Raw genomic sequence first — 21,111 nt, 5'->3', positions numbered from 1 at the left:
GCAAAAAAAATTCAGTTTTGTACTTTACATGATTTTGACAAAGGATGTATTTTCACTGATACAGTTCATACTGCAATTTCATATAACAATTCCGTATTTAAAATATTCTGTACAACATCAGACACCTTGTTTTCATCTTATGCGAAAAATGATCCAATCCATGTCTTAAAAAAAGTTTCCAATCCAAACTGTGGCTTTTGTGATCAATGACATCCCAAGTTTATAACCATGTAACATTTTCACTCTTTGCCTGGCACTTTAAAATGTGGGGTTTGGCAATGTTATACTCACAGATCACTTTTGATCTTGTTTTATTTTTGAATTAATGAATACAAATAACAGCATCAACAAAGTGGTAGTGTAAAAAAAAAGCACACACACACACATATAATACTTTACCATTCATAAACTAACTGAAGCACATGGATAATCACCCTGCCTCACCTACATTCTGCATAGGTCAACAGCTTGACTTTAATGTAAAAAAAAGACAGATAGATAGATATTCATTTTCTGTAATAAGAACACTCCTGAAATCAAAGACCAATATGACTTTCATAATTACAGAGCTCTTGTCAGGATAATGGAACACAATGTACCAGTTTATCAACTCAGATATGCACCAAAAGAAACCACTTTTAAATCAACAAAACAAATCAAAATTCACAAATTAAAATTATTACAGTACAGGTACAAAAAGTGGCCCTACAATGTAGCTTTAGCTGTGGCCTCTGGCAGGGTCACAGCCATCTACAACCAGTGATGCCGGTAACGCGTTAATTAGTAACACATTACTCTAATCTGATCGCTTTTTTTCAGTAACGAGTAATGTAATGTGTTAATCTTTCCAAATCAGTAATCCAATTAAAGTTACTTCTCCACTGTGTGTATTATTCTTGAATTGTGGGTCGATCACAGCAGCACCTGGGCAGGCGGAGGTTGCTGTTCGACTGAACTGCTCACTTTGCCCATGAAGCATTTGATGCTGCAAGCTTTTCAACTGTTTTCTGCAGGGCAGCTCCGAGTTAAAAAACAATCGTCTTTCAAAGCACGGTGATGCCAACACACCTGCATTGAGCTTTACAGCAACATTTTTTATGCTTTTTTTTTTCTTTAAAACTCTGTGCCACTCCATGTGTGTCCTTGCTAAAAACAGCTGATCCGCACGCATTAACAAATGCTAATGCTTGCTTTTTTCCCACCCAAATATGCCTTTAAGTCTCTTTTTGAGGATGACATGACGTAAAAAAAATGCTGAAAAACGTAACAAAAAAAATTCCTACCTGTCAGTCTGGTCGTGCTTTTTCCATACATTTTTCAATACATGTTGTCAATTCATCCTGCTCAGACAGCCATCCAGGGGCGAATCCAGGCAGAAAGGAGATGTGAAGGGGAGGCATGCCCCCCCACCACCACCACAACACCCCTAGATTAAAGGTTCACTTTTGAAGACAATTTTTCATACTACTACTACTAATATTATAATAATTTTAACAATTAAAATGTTGAGAAAGAATTTAAATGTTAGAAAGAATTTAATAGTTACATTTATAAACAATGTAGACTATAATATTTTCCATTACAGTGCCGTCAACAGTTAAATATGAGGTCAAGAAAGATGTCTTTATTTTATTTTTTATAAAAACAAGTATCTATGTATATTGAATTAAAAAAGGAGTGAGTATAAAGTGAGTGCAGTGGAACCTCGACATATGAGCGAATCAACATACGAGCCATTGCGCGGTCAAAATTTTTTGGGGAATATGAGTGGAAATCTGAGTTATGAGTCCCACTTCGGGATGTCACCAGAGCAAAAAGGAAAGTGGAGAAAAGAAGGAGGAGAAACCTGTAGTGCAGACATTAAGGCAGTTGATGAATATGTCAAATGTTTTGCTGCACTTGTTGCGACGGAAGGCTATGTCCCGCAACAAGTGTTTAACTTTATTATTCTGGAAAAAAAATGTCATGGAGGATGTATATAACAGCAGGGAAGAAGCTGTTTCGTTGAAAAGAAACACCCAGAAAAAGTGTCCACTGGTTGTGCTTCAGCACTTTTTAATGACACTTGTCCGTCGCATTTTCACAACATTTTGAAAGGCAGGCAGAAGCAAACATCCTTGGAGAGGTTTTTATCCGAAAGACCTGTAAGTTTACAATTAAAGTTATGTCTGTATGATCCTTTTAAGGATCTACAGTTTAAGTTTAGTTTGTGTTTACAGTGTGTGCAAACCTTCCTGCTCTCTCCCTTCTCCGCCTCCACCTCTGTTAACCTCATTCGTCTGTTAAGAACACTTAATAAAATTGTTTTCTTTTATATATTTTATTATGCACAGGTAAAGTATACATGTCTATTTGTTAATAAAAAAAAATGTATTTTTTCATCATTTACAGTGGTTTGGGGACGTTTTACAAGGCTGGAACAGATTAAAATTATTTTAATTATTTTCAATGGGGAAAATTCATTTGAAATATGAGCAGATTAGTTTACGGGCTTGGTCACAGAATGAATTAAACCTCTATCTCGAGGTTCCACTATACTGGCAAAACGGGTTATCATTTTCATACTGAGGTGGCAGAGGGGTGTTGTCGGCAGCTGCTGAAAGTAACTAATAAAGTAACTAGTAATCTATCTTACTTTTAAAATTGAGTAATCAGTAAAGTAACAAAGTTACTTTTTCAAGGAGTAATCAGTAATTGGATTACTTTTTCAAAGTAACTGTGGCAACACTGTCTACAACCAATGACTTTCAGTTTCATTTCAGTTATTTGACAACCCTTTTATTACTAAAACAATCAAAACTCAGAGTGCGGTATGATATGGATGATAGTGAACAGAGCAGCTTCCACAAAAGTTTCAACAACCCACTCTATACTCAAAATCGCAACAAAATAACACTAACAATCTGGTTCATAATTACCAGTACATTAGTGTTAGAATGATGCATGAAGCATTTCCTAAGTGCAGTTTTTTTTTTTCAAACACACTGGTTTATATCAACTTAGCACCAGTCTTAGCAAATATTTCTGGTCAGTTTGTGTACAGCTGAAGCAATGCATACATTTTGTTTTGAAAGTATTTGTTTTTTTTTTACTTATTAATAACGCAATGAACACACAATGTAACAAAAAAAATAGGATAAAACTGAAATTGTCATTTACTATAAGCAACAGGTTCGTCATCATGTCCCAAAGCTGCCTGTACTCAAGGTTCTTGATATGGAGCAATATCGCCACCTGGTGCACATTTACCACTGATGCAGGTACAACAGAATTTTGCCAAGAGCTGTAGTGCAATATAAATAATAAATACACCATAAAATACTGAACAACAAAACCAGATACTGAATATATTTGGCAAAGGTTGACAGTAAAAGTAATCATGAAATGGAACAGCATGTTCATAATTTCACAATGCCATTTTAAGCTTTGGAGAAATGTGGTCGAGAGTTCAGTATGAGCACATACATAAAATGGTAAAGCATTTTCCCAACAAAAAAATGCTCATAAGACATTTTTAAATGCCATTAAATAAATTAATCACTTAGCATGATGCAAAACTTTTTCAAAAGAATCGTCTCACTTTTTGGAAGTGTACACAAAGACAGTTTCCAATGATAAATCAATCATAAAATAAATGGAAAATCCTGATTAAATACAGCCTTTCTTTAAATTACAGTGACGTTGGTTGCTTTCGGCTACTCCCCGTTTTATAGAGTTGCCACAGTGGATCCAGCACAGATCTGCATTAGAATTTAGCACAAGTTTTACGCCTGATCCCCTTCCTGATACAATTCCAGTCTGAACTGGAGAATCAAATAAAGCCCTTGGTCTCCCAAAGAGGTCTCCCATCCAAGTAACAGCCAGGACCCACTCTGCTTACCATCTGAGATCTGACAGGATCAGGCCAACACAGAGTAGACTGGCTGCCTTTTTAAAATAGCAACAGATAATCTAAAACAAAGCATGTATTCTTCAAAGGTAAAATGTGATCACACATTTTCCTTATTTAAAAGCAGATATTTAGAGTATTATCTATAATTTTCTCACAATTAGACACACCGAGTGCCAAGCAATTTTACTCAGTACTGTAAGTGTCCAATTCATGATCACGTCTTAACCTATCACAAGTCTAATATTAAATTAAAATCTAATTTGGCTTGTTTGCATTAGTACCAAACATGCACTTTCGATGCAACATAAACTGCTCCAGTTTGATTAGTGAGAACATTACTTGAGTGGTGCTGCAAATAACTAAAACCCTGAGTGTATGAGGAAAGCTCGTTATCAGAGCTGTCACTCCACTGCTGCATTTCCACTCAGAGAGTAGTCATTATTATAGTCATTATTTGCACAACCAAATGAGACTGCGTGTCAGGAAAAGAAATAAAAAATGGCTTGTTAACATTCCAGCATCATTATGTGGCATATGTTACAATATACATTATTTTCTTCCATCTGCTCAAGTATATTACAAGCAGCTATTGCATATGAGCTGTATTTCACATCTTTGAAGATGGACCCTCATTCACGCTGCCCTCTACCAGTGACAGCAGTGAATTTAGCCATCTCTTGAGTAAATGAGTGGCTCTATCTCAACTAAAATGCTGCTCTCTGCTAGATGACAACTGTTGTATGGTTGGGGGTGCCTGGCTGCCTTTTGTTTCTGTCTTCTGTTTGTCTTTTGTTTTTCCTTCCAGGTGGCACGCGTTTAGGACTGAGTGGCTGTGTGGCTGAGTTATCAGGACCTCACCCTGATCACCTGAGGCTGATCATGTGCAGCTCGTCAGGACTCACAGCTGTGGTGCATCTCCATGGATTGGGGCATGGTGGCATTTAAGTCTGGAGTACACAGTGTGTATTTGCCAGAGACTCGACCTTATGACCAGACGGGTGAGATCGTCGTCTTGAGAGCCATCTCATCATCATGGATGCAGAGACCGTCCAGGTTTGATGTCATGGTCTGTGAAAGAGGAGGGGGTGAGGTCTCACGCTCATCAGCACACTTCCTGAGGTACTTTAGGTTTTGTGACTAACATTAGTACAGTCAGTAAATGTGGTGTCCCTCACACCTTATTATATTGAGCTGTTATGTTAGTCGTTTAATCAGCTTCCACTGCAGTGAGACTGTGAACTGGGTGTTCCATGCCTGCAGGGTGGGAAGCTGATTAGTGATTAAGCCAGGAAGTGTTTGCTGTTTATGTACACCTTTGAGTGGTCTCTCTGTGTGTGGAGTGTGGACTCACATGATGGTTTCTTCTTTCACAGACTCGATTTGTCGCGGCCACCTGGGGGGTGTCGGCGGGGTCCTTGGGTCCGAACTGTTTCTGGCTCCGGACCGTTAGTGCTGCTGGGAGCACACCGGCATTCCACCACGCCAGACCGCGCACTTATTTGTTTGTATTATCACATCACTGTTATGTTATTAAATTCAGTTATCCTTTGTACCGTGCTCTGCTTATTCATACTGGGTCCTTCAAACGCTGGTCGGTTCTCCGTCCTGCGTCCGACACATAACAACAACATTGCATGCAGGATGAAATTCATATAAAAGCTGGCATTTTTTATTTATGTTGTCCATGGACACACACACACGAGAACAGCAAACTGTTTTACTGCTTTAAATAAACTGCATTTCTAGAGCACTTTGTTCCCAGCTGCTGTAGACACTCACAGCACTGTACAATGATGCCTCACACTCACACAATTATGCACACACTCGCATACAGACGGCAGAGTGCTACCAAAGAAGGTGCTTCAACTGCACAGTGGAAACAACTTGGGGAATAAGGACTCTGCTCAAGGGCAGAGGTGTCTGAGGTATTAAATCCTCTGGTCACAAGTCCGCCTCTGTAACAGTCAGTCCACCACCTCCCCTCTACATTTCAAACACATTTCAAAATATTAATTTTGGCAGCCATTCGAACTTTTGGAAACAGCTCAATTTAATTTGTCAACTCAGAAAAAAACATTTGACACCCAAAAAGTCAAATGGGAAAGACAGTCTTTACAGTACAGTGGTCCCTCGTTTATCGCAGGAGTTACGTTCTAAAAATAACCCGCGATAAGCGAAATCCGCGAAGTAGTCAGCGCTATTTTTTTCAATTATTACCTCCGCCAAGGAGGTTATGTTTTCGGTTGAGTTTTTTGTTTGTTTGTTTGTCTGTCTGTCAGCAAGATAACTCAAAAAGTTTTGAACGGATTTTGATGAAATTTTGTGGAGTGGTTGGAAATGACAAGAGGAACAAGTGATTAAATTTTAGTGGTGATCCGGATCACGATCCGGATTCAGGAAGTTTTTAAAGGATTCTTCACCACATTCTAGTTTCTAATTCCAAAAAACAAGGCAGAAAGGCTTGAAAAAAATTTGGCTAGTCAAATGTTCTATGAAACAACAAAGTCTGGTGATGATCGGATCCAAATTCCGGATCTGGTGATCCAGAATATGCAAAAATATAGGGAAAATAGAAAATGTGTCAGTGTGAGGTGACAAATGAAGCTAGAGATGCACAACTAACACCAAATTGTAGCTGAATCTGCACTGATTCAGTAAGGTGTCATCAGATTTGATGTAGCTTCAAATGTTATGGAGCTAGATCCAGAAGAAAACCGCCATTACCGAAATATCGTTTTATACAATAACTTTTGAACTAATAAAGACATAAAAAGTGATTCCAAGTTCTAGTGCTATGTTTTCATGGTCAACGATGTCAAATATAAAGGAAAGAAAAGTGTATGTATCATAGTTTTGGTTGTAACACTGAATTGTTGAATAGATCACTGTGCCAAGGAGGGAATCTCTTTAGGGTCAGTGACCCTATGGCCTTGTGTAGCACATGCAACACTTAAAAAATAGTTCTATTTCAGAATTTACTGTTATTTATTTAGAGAAGTGTTTCATAAATGTTAAAAAATTCATATATTTGCAGTTTAGTTGAATAATAAATTGAATTTTGTCTCTTATTTGTTTTTGTCTATAAGCACATGCAATATCAATATCAGTGCTCAGATGACAGTAGCTTCTGGGAAAGGTGCAAGTTGGAATAAACTGTGATGCCAAGCGCTAAGGATACATGCTATCCAGTCACAGCAGATGAAACTTTTTTTACTACTGAGCAAACATCATTGTTAGACTTTTTTAGGTTCAATGATTCCATGGCGTGTAGATGTTATGGCATCAGTGACCCCATGGCCTTGGCGGAGGTTTGCACTCTCTGAGTGCTTCTAGTTATAGATGTTTTAAGGCTGTAAAACCCCTCACTACATACTTTATACACGTTTCTCAAACAGGCATTAACATTTTCTCACTTTTATCTCCTGTGTAAACACTCTCTTTTTTATTCTGGGCGAGAAGATTATAAACAGACACACGCAGAACTCTCCCTTTGCTCACTGCCTGCGGAGGTACGGATGCGGGACCCGCAAAGAATCCAAGTCCTCTCTCGGTGGCCACGGAGCTCTGCGGCTGCGGTCAGCATCCGCATCAAAACAGCGAGCGTAGTCTCTGGACCTGTTGCCAGATTTGGCGCAGCTCTACACAGCAGACAGGAGGGCAGTGTGAGTGGCCTGCTGCTGCGCTTACCAAGCCCGGAAACTCAGTAAGCGCATCAGAGGCAGTGAGAGCAATTGCGGTGATGCAGACCGGTGCCGCGACCGGCCTGCCTGATAAGGACGCAGAACACAATGCGCTGTTAAAAAAAAAGCATGCAAAATTGCACTAAAAAAAATCCGCAAAACTGCGAGGCCGCGAAAGGTGAGCCGCGTTATAGCGAGGGACCACTGTATTGGTAAAAAAAATAATAAAAAATGTGTGATAATCCTCATGCCCCTAAAAACATGCACTGCTTCTACCACCAAATAAGATGGGACCAGGAAAACTAATGTTGGACTGAAAAAGACCGCCACTTTTTAAATTAAAGACCTGTATGCAGGCTAAATGTAAAATCATTAGGATACATTGATTAACTGGCAAAACAAAGGTGTATAAAAATTTTCCAGCATGCTATAGTTGCCTAAAGGATTCAAATGTTTTTTAGTGACATTTTCAGCTGCAGTATATGTTAATTAACATGGCACATGCTACACAGGTTCCTCTCTGTTTGGGGCCTCAGGCTCCCACAGAAATGCCTCACTTCAAACAACAAGTGAACATCTCATTAAATTTCTACCCAAATTAATGAGACACACTGTTAACACATCCGCCAAACGATTAGCTGTGTTGATGTGTGCCGAAGCAGTATGGTATTGATACTGATATTTTGAAGCAGGCCCACTCAGTGCCTTGTTGTTTTGCTGCTACAATACACTGAAAATACTGGAGACTCGAAAATGGTATATTCTACTGAACAACCCCTCATTAAAAGACAGCTATAACGTGAGGAGCATAAACTGTCTCCCGACCTGCAGCATATATTTATATTTTGATGATTGCTATAATAACATGATTGCTGATAAAATGGTAATTCATTTCTTTATTGCTGCCTGGGTGGACCACAATGACAGAAAAATTAAAAATCCAGCATGTTAATTTCAGACAATTAGACTCCATTAGATGCAAATGATTGCTTAAGGAAATGGTAAGAGATAAACATTTAGTGTGACTGGAATATAACACATTCCAGTAATGAATAAAGCTCAAACAGTAGCACCCAGTATCCCCCTGCAAACAATACTCCTAACCTGCATTCATTTCAGCATAAGGAGGAAATACATTTCCTTATCTGAGCAACTTTCGAAAATATTGTCAATAAAGGCACATCTGATACCCCAAAGAAAAATGGACTGAGTGTGGATGATAGTAAAGGTATAGTACCACTGGGTTTTTTTAAGCTTTAAAGTCACAAAAATAATTTTCTTTGGCACCACTATAATTTTATTCCTTAGCATTCAGATAAGGAATTCATAATATGATATTGCCAATATGATAAAAATCATGCTGTCTGCAAACAATTTACAATTTCAACCCCTGAGGGTAAGAAATTCAAGGGATCAGATGCTATGAGCAACATTTGGTAGATGTGGAAGTGATTTACAAGAAATCTTATGGATATTAATGTAAGAAGGGTCACAGGTAATCTCAAAACCTCACACGCGCTTCCTCTATTTAGTCTGCATGACGACGATGAAGGAAAAGACAATATTCACTATGAAATTTCCCCTAAGTATGTCCTCCATTAAAATGAGCTGAAATTTTGCAGGATGTTACAAAAATAAACCTACATTATAATGCTGTAATGCTACAAACTTAATTTTCTCAGTTTTGTGAAATTTGAAAGCACACATTTTAATATGCATTCATTTTCAAATTTTAATTCACTCATTATTTAATTCATTTATACTCACACTTTAGGCAGCCCAGAATGTTAAATTCACAGTGTGTTGGTGTGTGGTGGTGGTGGGGGGGGGGGTTCAGGCTCAACAGAAAATGTAAAAATATTTAAAGCATCTGAATTCCAATGAACACTCTTTTTTTAAACATGCATACATATATACAGTTCAGTCCAGTATTTGGCCACTTGGCATTTCCCGCATTTTACTTTGTTTATGCCATTAAAAAAACACACACACAAAAAATTCTAAAATTATCTTCCTTCAACTCAAACTAAAAGTAAATCTCTACAACTTCATATAAATTAATTAAAAATATAAAAGCCAAGATGATAGGTTGCATAAATATTTGGCGACTTTGGTATAATAACTGCAAATCAGTTATATTGCCAGTTTTCTTCATACAAATCCAAAGATGGATACATGAACATTTCCAAGTCACCGAATATGTTGATTCTCTGTGAGAAGGGCAAAACCATGACAAAGGTCCAATCAGAACTCTTGTCTCTTGTGACATACAGGGGACTGTTTACCAAAATAAACGGAGCACACGGTTCATCTACAAGCCCTGGCAAGTAGAGCTGGAGTTGGCCCCGAGATCAACCCCTACCGCCCCCAGAATTTTACACTGGATTTATACTGATCTCAAAAATATTTCCTGGCGAGACAAAAAAAAAAAAAAAGCAAAAAAGCGAGAAACTGCAGATCCACAGGAAACTGGCACACCTGTTTTAGAGAATTTGTGTATTTATTTTTCAGATTATAAATATATACCTTTTTTTTTACATTTGGCTGATGAGGACCTGACCCCCCCCCCCACACACACACACACACACACACACACACACACACACACAGTCTGAACAAACTATACATCCCCGGCGAAGTGTTTCATGAAGGACAGATGAGGGGCTCTGAAAAGTTCAATCTTCCTCTTCTCTCTGCTCTGAGAACCTTTTTAGATCATGATGAATCTCACAGATTTCCAGTCCCAACAGACTTGTTAGTGTCTGAGAGACTCCACAGGGCAGGACAGGTGTGGGCTGCGTCCAAACACACCAGGACTTTGGACTGACAGCAGCACAGTCTAAATGGTTTAAAGAATGTATTAAAAAGTGAAAACAAAAAAAAAGGTTTCTACAGCTGACATCGATCTGGACTTACAGAATAAAACGCTGGCCTTTGTAGCTACATGGTTTTATGTTTCCGACAGTAATTGAGCCAAACATTTGATTACGTCCGCGTCAACGCGTCCCCGTTTACGCGCGTTTCGGCACAAACCAAAGCTTTCACAAAAGTTTAAAATAAGAACCCAGCCGTCTTACCTCCACTTCTGCAAGACACAAAACAGGCGAGACAGCAGAGAGAGACGGCGCACCAAATGAGCCAGCGGTGGTCGGGAGTCATGCTGTTACTGCTGCGCGGAGAAAATTGAGTTCTGAAAGTTTGAACACAACTTCAACAAAGCAGCCGAACGTCTCAGAGCAACTTCCGCGTCACACGCGCACACCGACACGCCATATATAATGGGACTATGAATAAAACAGTCTTCTAGCTACAATTAAACGATAAAAATGAAATGATAAAATAAATGCAAAAGCGACAAAGTTATTATTGATGAACTCAAACACACAAAAAAGTGTGGCAACATGAGGAAAATGTAACAATTGTATATACTATTAGTTTGTAAAAGCATCTGTTGTTTCTATTCAATAATTTTGTAATAATGTATTTCAAAATATTTTTTATAATACAACTGGTTTGTTTGAATTTATATATATATATATATATATATATATATATATATATATATATATATATATATATATATATATATGCTGGACACTGCTCTCAGCAAACAAACCACATAAATGCAATGCTGTACTTGGGTTGAGGTTTAATGTTTTTGCAGTGTCATTCTACAGACAAGTTCCTTTCATTGGATGGATTACAACCATAACAATGTTGTAGGTATGTTGTATTACAATGTTGTAGCAACTTTCCCACAATGCTACATATTTGTATGCATATACACATGCTGAAATATAATTTCCTACCGGTGCCACAATGTTGTAAGAATGTAAAATTGTTCACTGGGTGATTGGCATCCTTTGATGAATTTACAGTAAATCCTCACTTTCAAACTGGGTTTTCTTTACACGAGACAGAGCATGGAAACACTAACATTTCCAAATCACTGAATGTGGCTTGGACTTCAGTCATATCAGTCAATAAGAACTACAAACAGTATGGCACTGTGTGGTAACTGTCTGGATTAGATGTCAAAAACTGAGTGACTGCAAGGAGACTTGTGGGAAGCCATTAAGATGCATAACAACTCAAGAGTGACAGGCTTCTGCGGATGTGATTGGAGAGTGCAACTTTTGGCTGTTGCATCAGTAGTCACATTTGAAGTGGGCCAAAGCAGGATTATTACGCAAGAAACCCGGCCAATTATGCTTCACTCTCCCATGTGCCTTCTGGAAAACTGCAGCTGAATTTGCATGTTTCCTTTTGCCGCTCCACCATATTATATATATATATTACAACCTCAAGTCTTCTTGAATATGATGCCACAAGCTTGGCAGTTTTGCCCATTCCTCTTTGCAGCACCTCTCAGGCTCCATCAGACTGGATGGGGAGCATCTGTGGACAGCTATTTTCAGATGTCTCCAGAGATGTTCATGTCTGGGCTCTGGCTGGGCCACTCAAAGACATTTGTAGAGTTGTCCTGAAGCCACTCCTTTGATATCTTTGTTGTGTTCTTAGGGTCATTGTCTTGCTGAAAGATGAACCATCGCCCCAGTCTGAGGTCAAGAGCTCGCTGGAGCAGTTTTTCATCCAGGATGACTCTGTACATTGCTGCATTCATCTTTCCCTCAATCCTGACTAGTCTCCCAGTTCCTGCCACTGAAAAATATCCACACAGCATGATGCTGACACCACCATGCTTCACTGTAGGGATGGTGCCTGGTTTACCCCAAACATGACGCCTGGCATTCACACCAAAGAGATCAATCTTTGTCTCATCAGACCAAAGAACGTTGCATTTCCTCAAACTGAGCAATACACTTTGATGTGCTGCTATTCATCTCAGCATGATAAGATATCACCATCTGAAGCCCATTATCAACTTGAGCTGTCTGTTTCATTTAGTCAATGTATACCTGAGTTACAGCCTTTGGGGAGCTTTTGAAACCCTTTCAGCTCTTCCGTCCCTGTGGCTCTGGCACAAACTGTAATTGAGCTTCAGGTCAACACTCATAATCTCAGTCCTTGTGCACTCTGTACTTTCATAACTTGAATGAATTCATTATACTGTGTTAAATTCTACAGCAGATTTATGCACACTGTGTTATATACTGTTAAGTAGTGACTGCTGTACCAGTGTTGGGGATTTGATGGAGGAGGCAAGTTGAAAAATGTATGTTTTCACTGTTGTGCTTTGGATGAGATGATTCTCCACAGCCACTGCTCCACGATAACACTGGGCAAGTCAACAATATTTAGATGTCATGATTGCAGTGATCCATGTGTGATCACACTCTCTGCGTCAGGTCAGGCCTCAGAGCATGTGTCACATCCACCACTCTACAACATCCTCCTGGGACCCGGATGGCAACTATGTAGGGAGACAGGCAGTCCATTTATACTTTGTGAAATTGGTCATCTGTCTGCTACAATGAAGTGATACGTAGGCCACTCCCTGGACCGTTCGCGTTGTGAAAATCTGCAGGACTGATGCACTTGCACGCTGGATCACATTTCGGGAAACACGTTTTTCCCATTGTGAACTTTGGCATACTTTGCTCATCCTTGTATTTTTCAGTGAAGCCCGTAACATGACGGTGATACTGAAACATCACCGGGAGGTTTTCCAGAAGCACCAAGGTCATGTTGATGTCATACTATGGGGTGCTGTGCATGTTTTTGCATCTCATATATACTCAACAAAAATATAAACGCAACACTTTTGGTTTTGCTCCCATTTTGTATGAGATGAACTCAAAGATCTAAAACTTTTTCCACATACACAATATCACCATTTCCCTCAAATATTGTTCACAAACCAGTCGAAATCTGTGATAGTGAGCACTTCTCCTTTGCTGAGATAATCCATCCCACCTCACAGGTGTGCCATATCAAGATGCTGATTAGACACCATGATTAGTGCACAGGTGTGCCTTAGACTGCCCACAATAAAAGGCCACTCTGAAAGGTGCAGTTTTGTTTTATTGGGGGGGGATACCAGTCAGTATCTGGTGTGACCACCATTTGCCTCATGCAGTGCATCACATCTCCTTCACATCATCCGTGAAGAGAACACCTCTCCAACGTGCCAAATGCCAGCAAATGTGAGCATTTGCCCACTCAAGTCGGTTACGACGACGAACTGGAGCCAGGTCGAGACCCCGATGAGGACGATGAGAATGCAGATGAGCTTCCCTGAGATGGTTTCTGACAGTTTGTGCAGAAATTCTTTGGTTATGCAAACCGATTGTTTCAGCAGCTGTCCGAGTGGCTGGTCTCAGTCGATCTTGGAGATGAACATGCTGGATGTGGAGGTCCTGGGCTGGTGTGGTTACACGTGGTCTGCGGTTGTGAGGCTGGTTGGATGTACTGCCAAATTCTCTGAAACGCCTTTGGAGACGGCTTATGGTAGAGAAATGAACATTCAATACACGAGCAACAGCTCTGGTTGACATTCCTGCTGTCAGCATGCCAATTGCACGTTCCCTCAAATCTTGCGACATCTGTGGCATTGTGCTGTGTGATAAAACTGCACCTTTCAGAGTGGCCTTTTATTGTGGGCAGTCTAAGGCACACCTGTGCACTAATCATGGTGTCTAATCAGCATTTTGATATGGCACACCTGTGAGGTGGGATGGATTATCTCAGCAAAGGAGAAGTGCTCACTATCACAGATTTAGACTGGTTTGTGAACAATATTTGAGGGAAATGGTGATATTGTGTATGTGGAAAAAGTTTTAGATCTTTGAGTTGATCTCATACAAAATGGGAGCAAAACCAAAAGTGTTGCGTTTATATTTTTGTTGACAGATCACATTTGCGGGCAACTGTGATCTTTGCATGCCAGTTTGTCATGGTTATGGAATGTGAAATGCAAAGAAGAATATTTGTGAAAGCGAAAACAGGAGTTAAACCGTCTAGAATCAGTTAATTGTGATTGTTACACTAATTTAAATTTATGTTCACATAGCTTCATATTAAGCTTTCCTTATGTTTGGTTCATTTTATATTCAGTTGGATTGTCAGTTATCTTAAACTCATCTGTGGTGATCAAAAAGGGCCACAACACTTTCAAATTGGGGTAGTTGCATCAAAAAAGGTCTTCCAAAATCAAAGTCAAAGTCAAAGTGTCTTTATTTGTCTCCCTAAGGAGAAATTTGCCTTGGACAGGGTCTGCTACACAACAACACATCCAGTTCATAGCACCTATACATTAAAAACAACAACACAGTAAGTCAAAGGATAAAATATAAATACACAACATTATTAACATCTTTGTGCAAATTCCGCAATACATACCCTTATGCTATCTTCCCTGAACTATCTGCTGATTTATGAGCTTCACTGATAATGGAATAAATGAATGTTTATATTGATTATATTTACAAAGAGGAACCCTGTACCTCCTTCCTGATTTAAATAAAGTATATTCAGAGTGCAGTACATGAGACGCATCTGTTAAAATATTGTCAGCACATCTGAGAACTGCCTGTTCAAACAACTCTTGGGGAGTTACAGGTACCACCATACCCATGATTTTGCCAGCTATCTTAATCAGATTTAATATTTGAGTTTTTGATTTAACTGTTAAATTACAAAACCAGCTAGTAATACCATACCGTAACACGGACTCAATCGTTGCTCTGTAGAAAATCAGCATAATATTCCTACATACAGCAAACAGTTGGAGTCGACGAAGAAAGTGCATGTGCTGGTGGATTCGGGCACAAACGCTTGACACTTGCATGTGCCAGCTTAAGTTGTTATCGATGTAAACCCCCAGATATTTATACGAATCCACCTGTTCCATGTTAGTTCCATGTATGGTGACCACACTACGGTCTCCAACAGCCCGAGGGTCCACCAACATCTCCACTGTTTTATTAGTATTAATCTGCAATTGATGGACATCACACCAGTTCACAAACCTGTCCACTCCAGATTTGTGACAACTTGAATTAGTACTAGTGTTTAACAGACTGAGTATTACAGTGTCATCTGAAAATTTAACAACATACTGGTTTGGCTGATAACTGATGCAGTCATTGGTATACAGTGTAAATAAAAAAGGTGAACTAACACAGCCCTGAGGGGCACCAGTGCTACTTAATGCAATATCAGAGCAGACAGAATTGACCTTCACCTGTTGTGACCTGTTTGTTAAAAAAAAGAATAATACCACTTAATTAAAATGAGGGGAAAAAATGTAGAAAACACAAATATAACCTATTGCACATGCAATAGTTTAATTTGAAATTGTGCCTGCTGCAGATTCAAACATTCTCAAAATGTCAGATGTGCTGTAAAGCTTCACAAAAAATAAAGTACTAACAACATAAAGAGGTGTTTTGAATGCATGGTTCATTCTTTATCTTTACCTGGTCAGCACAGCTAAGTATAGGTTGATTTACTTTATTGATGATTTTACTCTTATCATAGCTTTTTTTTCACACTTTATTATGTCCACCAAAAAATTGTTGCCGCTTATTTTTTGTCTAACAGTTCGCAGGATTATGTCAAAACTATTGCACGAATTTTGACTAAATTTACACCACAGATAGATATTAGGCCATGGAAGAATTCATGAAATTTTGGAGGTGATCTGGATTCTGGATCAAGATTTCACTTTGTAGACTTTGAAGGATTACGTAAAGAAAAACAAAATACTTCACAGATTCTCACCAAATGTGCACTACAGATAGATATTAGGGCATGGAAGACTCCACTGAATTTTGGGGGTGATCCAGATTCAGACTGGTAGACATCAAAAATCTCTGATTGCTCTTGTTTGGAAGTGGTGTGGCCCATCCAGCCCAGTCTCACATTTTTGTTTCTCCCTTCAAATGATTCAAATTGTCGTGACTGGGTTTTTTAACTCACTATTACTAACCTTATTCCTACCCGCAACCCTAACCATAACCACCCGACTCCCACCTGCACTTTTAATCACATGCAGCCATCACGGAATTAATTAGAATGAATTTGTGCTCCCATGACGAAAATTTTTGCACTTTTCCTGACAATATGACAAACCAAAAGATTAATGTATATTTCGTGCTGCTGAATCACGACAATCTGTCAGACTGGGCTGGGCCCATCTCAGCCAACATACTTAATTTTATTCTGAGCTGGCTTCATGTTTAGCTTGCTTTATCTTCAGTTTCACTGTATTAGAGACCTGACCTTTTGTCGTTGATTATACTAATTATGCTTTCTACAGTGTCTTAACAAAAGATGCTGATATACTACTAATGCACCTAAATTATAATAGCACAGTTAAGAAAAAAAAGTTAATTTACAAAGTGGTTGAATGTCTCCTGGTGCCACTGCTCAAAAATTCTGTAACATTTGCCAAAGTTGTCTCTTTGACGAGTGTGTGTGACAGAGGAGTCTCAGTTCACCTCCCCAGAACAGCTGGCCAAATCTGTGTGGGAAACGTAATAATTTTTTCCCTTCCCTGGAGGCGTGCTGAAGTTGAGCATAGAGTGAGGTCATTAAATCCACACTGACATGCACGAGAACAACTTGTAAACAGGTGGCGAAAGATGTGGCCACACTCTGTTATCTCCCAGGAGTGACGTGTGGAGCTTTACGGGTGTGGTGAATATTGGAAAAGAACAGAGATGCTCAAATAGCCTTCCTTTGGCAAATATAGGTTGGGAAATGAAATAATAAAATGATAAAATAATTATTTCTTTCTAAATGTCATTGCATTTATTGGTGATGATATGAACTGTATGATTCAGACAGTTTAATCACTTTGACCCACCCTATGTAAACTGTGACTTTCTTTCATTTATAAGTACCAGTATCTAAAGTTCACATGATTTTCTTTAATAAATACATATTCTGTTTTGCAAATTTAAAAACTAATGGTGCATCCAGAAGAAGAGGGAGATGTTAGAGACTAAAATATTAAGCAATAGAAAGAGGGTGTAAGATCCATCAGTTTTCACGCATCGTCCTATTTACAGATCAGGAAAAAAGAAATCTCTCGGGGAAAATTAAATGTTGTTGCGTTCAAGCTTGGATAGTTTTATTCATGTCAACATTCATTACGGCCCCTTCATACGTAACACGATTGAAGCCAAATGGCGCACAGAGGAGGAATCGCATGCCACTTGTGAAGAATCAGAACTACCTCAAACGCTTCGTACAGCTGTCACCACAACCATTCGCGCACAGCACATGCATTCTACATTTGTGTGCTGCTCACGCCTGTAACCCATTCCAATGGCGGGCAAGATGAAGTCACATTGTCAGCTGATTGTGTCTGCAGCATTTGCACAGCATGTCGTACGCGCATATGCTGCACGAGCTCATCGGCCATGTTGCACCGTGGCCGAGTGATGTGATCAAGGCAGCCTTCACACCAGTGGCTGTAAGATGGCGAGTGCCCTGTGAGTGTCCATTCGACCCCCTCTCAACAGGTGTCGGACAGAGTCCAGGTGCCACTCACAAACATCCAACACCACTTAGAAAAGGCACACTTAGAAAAGGCAGGGCTATTCACGCAGCCGGCATGAGAGTAGAGTGCAGGCGACCACATTCGAGCTGCGCTGTGCAAATGGCCCGAAAATGTCAACATGCCCCACGAGTGTGCTGATACCAAGCAACACATATGTCATGCAAGTGTGCCCCCCGCAACACGTGGTGTGCAAGTGTGCTCCCCCGCAACACATGTGGCATGCGAGTGTGTTGCCCCCACCACCACCATGAACCAACATTGGGATGGGCTCTCAAGCTCGCATGACATGCTGATAATTATGTACAGACAAGATCACATGGGGACCGGCCAGCCACGTCAAGGCGTCTTTCAGATGATCGCCGACCAGCAACTCACTGACAGCTGCAAATGACGGCTCAGAGCACACGACATCTTAAATTCAAAACACAGAGAACACAGCCAGGACAAGTGTATAAATAAATACTACAACCCCAATTCCAATGAAGTTGGGACGTTATGTAAAATGTAAATAAAAACAGAATACAATGATTTGCAAATCCTCTTCAACCTATATTCAATTGAATACACCACAAAGACAAGATATTTAATGTTCAAACTGTTAAACTTTATTGTTTTTGTGCAAATATTTGCTCATTTCGAAATGGATGCCTGCAACACGTTTAAAAAAAGCTGGGACAGGTATGTTTATCACTGTGTTACATCACCTTTCCTTCTAACAACACTCAATAAGCGTTTGGGAACTGAGGACACTAATTGTTGAAGCTTTGTAGGTGGAATTCTTTCCCATTCTTGCTTGATGTACGACTTCAGTTGTTCAATAGTCCGGGGTCTCTGTTGTCGTATTTTGCACTTCATAATGCGCCACATATTTTCAATGAGCGAAAGATGTGGACTGCAGGCAGGCCAGTCTAGTACCCGCACTCTTTTACCACGAAGCCACACTGTTGTAACACATGCAGAATGTGGCTTGGCATTGTCTTGCTGAAATAAGCAGGGACATCCCTGAAAAAGACGTTGTTTGGATGGCAGCATATGTTGCTCCAAAACCTAAATGTACCTTTCAGCATTGATGGTGCCATCACAGATACGTAAGTTGCCCATGCCCTGGGCACTAACACACCCCCATACCATCACAGATGCTGTTTTTTTAACTTAGCACTAGTAAAAAAAAGTGGATGATCGTTTTCCTCTTTTGTCCGGAGGACACGACGTCCATGATTCCCAAAAACAATTTGAAATGTGGACTCATCAGACCACAGTACACTTTTCCACTTTGCGTCTGGCCATTTCAAATGAGCTCGGGCCCAGAGAAGTCTGCAGCGTTTCTGGATGTTGTTGATGTATGGCTTTCGCTGTGCCACACATTTCACATGCTCGCACTGTGTTTGTGCGTATGCAGGAGCTTGGACAAAATCGTCGCTGCGGTATCGTGCACACCTGTCTGACCGTGTGTCTCTCCCGACAGCAGGTGGAATTTTGTTGTTTGTTCACTGTTTTTCGGACGGTTTCTGCTTCTTTAAATTAAATTACTAATTACTAATTAAATTAATTATTAAATTAACTCACTTTAATCTTCACTGTAAAAAAAATAGTTGAGAATACTTCAAATTTGCAGGCAACAGTCTGCACTAAGACTTTTATGTTGTGCCGATGATGAAATATATGTTATAGTATACGGGGTCTATTATAAAAGAAACCGACAGTTTTATATAAAAAAAAACTATATGGATTTGAATCACGTGCGATTACACCAGACATGCTTGAACCCTCGTGCGCATGCATGAGTTTTTTCACGCGTGTCGGTGACGTCATTCGCCTGTGGGCAGGCTTTGAGTGAGCACTGGTCCAGCCCTCTCGTCTGAAATCCTTTGTCTGAGATGCTGCTGGAGACGGCGCGTGTTGCTTTATCAAAATTTTTTCAGGACCTGTGAGGGATATCCGAGTGGACACTATTCGAGAAATTCTGCTGTTTTTTGGTGAAAAGTTTAACGGCTGATGAGAGGTTGTGGAGTTTCTTTCGCTTTAAGGACAGCTCACAAAGCGGATCGGCGCGGCGCGGTCGGAGGTGGCGTCCGTCTGGCTGTTTCGAGCTGAAAACATCCTAATTTAAGGCTCTGTTCACCCAGGACGTTGTCAGAGAACAGAGAAGTTTCAGAAGAAGTCAGCATGAGGAGTTTATGCGGACATTCCACTGTTAAAGGAGATTTTGTAATGAAAGAACGTGTGGGCAAATTTGCCGAGTCGGTTCCGTGACGATGCCGCAAATCTGTCTGCGCAGCGACAGGAAAAACACCTCCGTGTTGAAAACCATTTGTAAAATTCAGGCGGCTTTTGATGGCTTTCAACAAGTGAGTATCTGAGAAATTGTTTAACAGCTGGGCATGTTCCAACTTGTCCGTTAATGTTTCCAACGGAGGTGTTTTTCCTGTCGCGACCCCCCGCGGTCGGGTCTGGCCCGACATGTGAATCTGCCCGCACGTTCTTTCATTACAAAATCTCCTTTAACAGTGGAATGTCCACATAAACTCCTCATGCCGACCTCTTCTGAAACTTCTCTGTTCTCTGACGACGACCTGGGTGAACAGAACCTGAAATGTGGAAGTTTTCAGCTTGAAACAGTGAGATGACGCCGCCTCGGAACACAGATCGCCATCAGGCGCTGTGGGCCGTCCTTAAAGCGACTCTTACACAGCAAAATCTCTCATCAGCCGTTAACATTTTCATCGAAAACCAGCTGAATTTATCGAATGGTGTCCACTCAGTGGTGCCTTACAGTTTTTGAAAAAATTTTTATCAAACAAAGCAGCAGTCTCTGAGCCATTCCTAAACAATGAAAAAAATGACGAGAGGGTGGGCCACTCCTCACTCAAAGCATGCCCACAGGCGAATGACGTAACCAACAGGCGTGAAAAAACTCTCACATGCCCACGAGGGTTCAAGCATGTCTGATGTAATCACACGTGATTCAAATCCATATGGTTTTTGAAAAAAATAATAAGGTTGGATACTTTTCTAACAGACCTTGTATAGTTCATCATCGGCACAACATAAAAGTCTTAGTGCAGACC

The 21,111-nt window shown here is 40.1% G+C and overlaps 1 protein-coding gene across 2 annotated transcripts in view; it reads right to left on the bottom strand.

The window, feature by feature from the left end:
• The window catches only part of tfpia (tissue factor pathway inhibitor a), a 141,718-nt gene extending 130,908 nt beyond the window's left edge, over nt 1–10,810 (bottom strand). The window contains exon 1 of one of the 2 annotated variants that reach the window (XM_034186564.1): nt 10,650–10,810. In XM_034186564.1, the coding sequence (XP_034042455.1) occupies nt 10,650–10,731 (82 nt within the window). In that variant the 5' untranslated portion in view covers nt 10,732–10,810. The remainder of the gene's footprint in view (nt 1–10,649) is intronic. The other variant, XM_034186563.1, reaches the window with a different exon arrangement.
• Between the last annotated feature and the right edge of the window lie 10,301 nt (nt 10,811–21,111).

The sequence above is a fragment of the Thalassophryne amazonica genome, chromosome 14, assembly GCF_902500255.1.
Source record: "Thalassophryne amazonica chromosome 14, fThaAma1.1, whole genome shotgun sequence".
NCBI classification, from domain to species: Eukaryota; Metazoa; Chordata; class Actinopteri; order Batrachoidiformes; family Batrachoididae; genus Thalassophryne; species Thalassophryne amazonica.
Note: the sequence above shows the minus strand (reverse complement) of the source record. Positions and strands in the feature narration are given on the sequence as shown.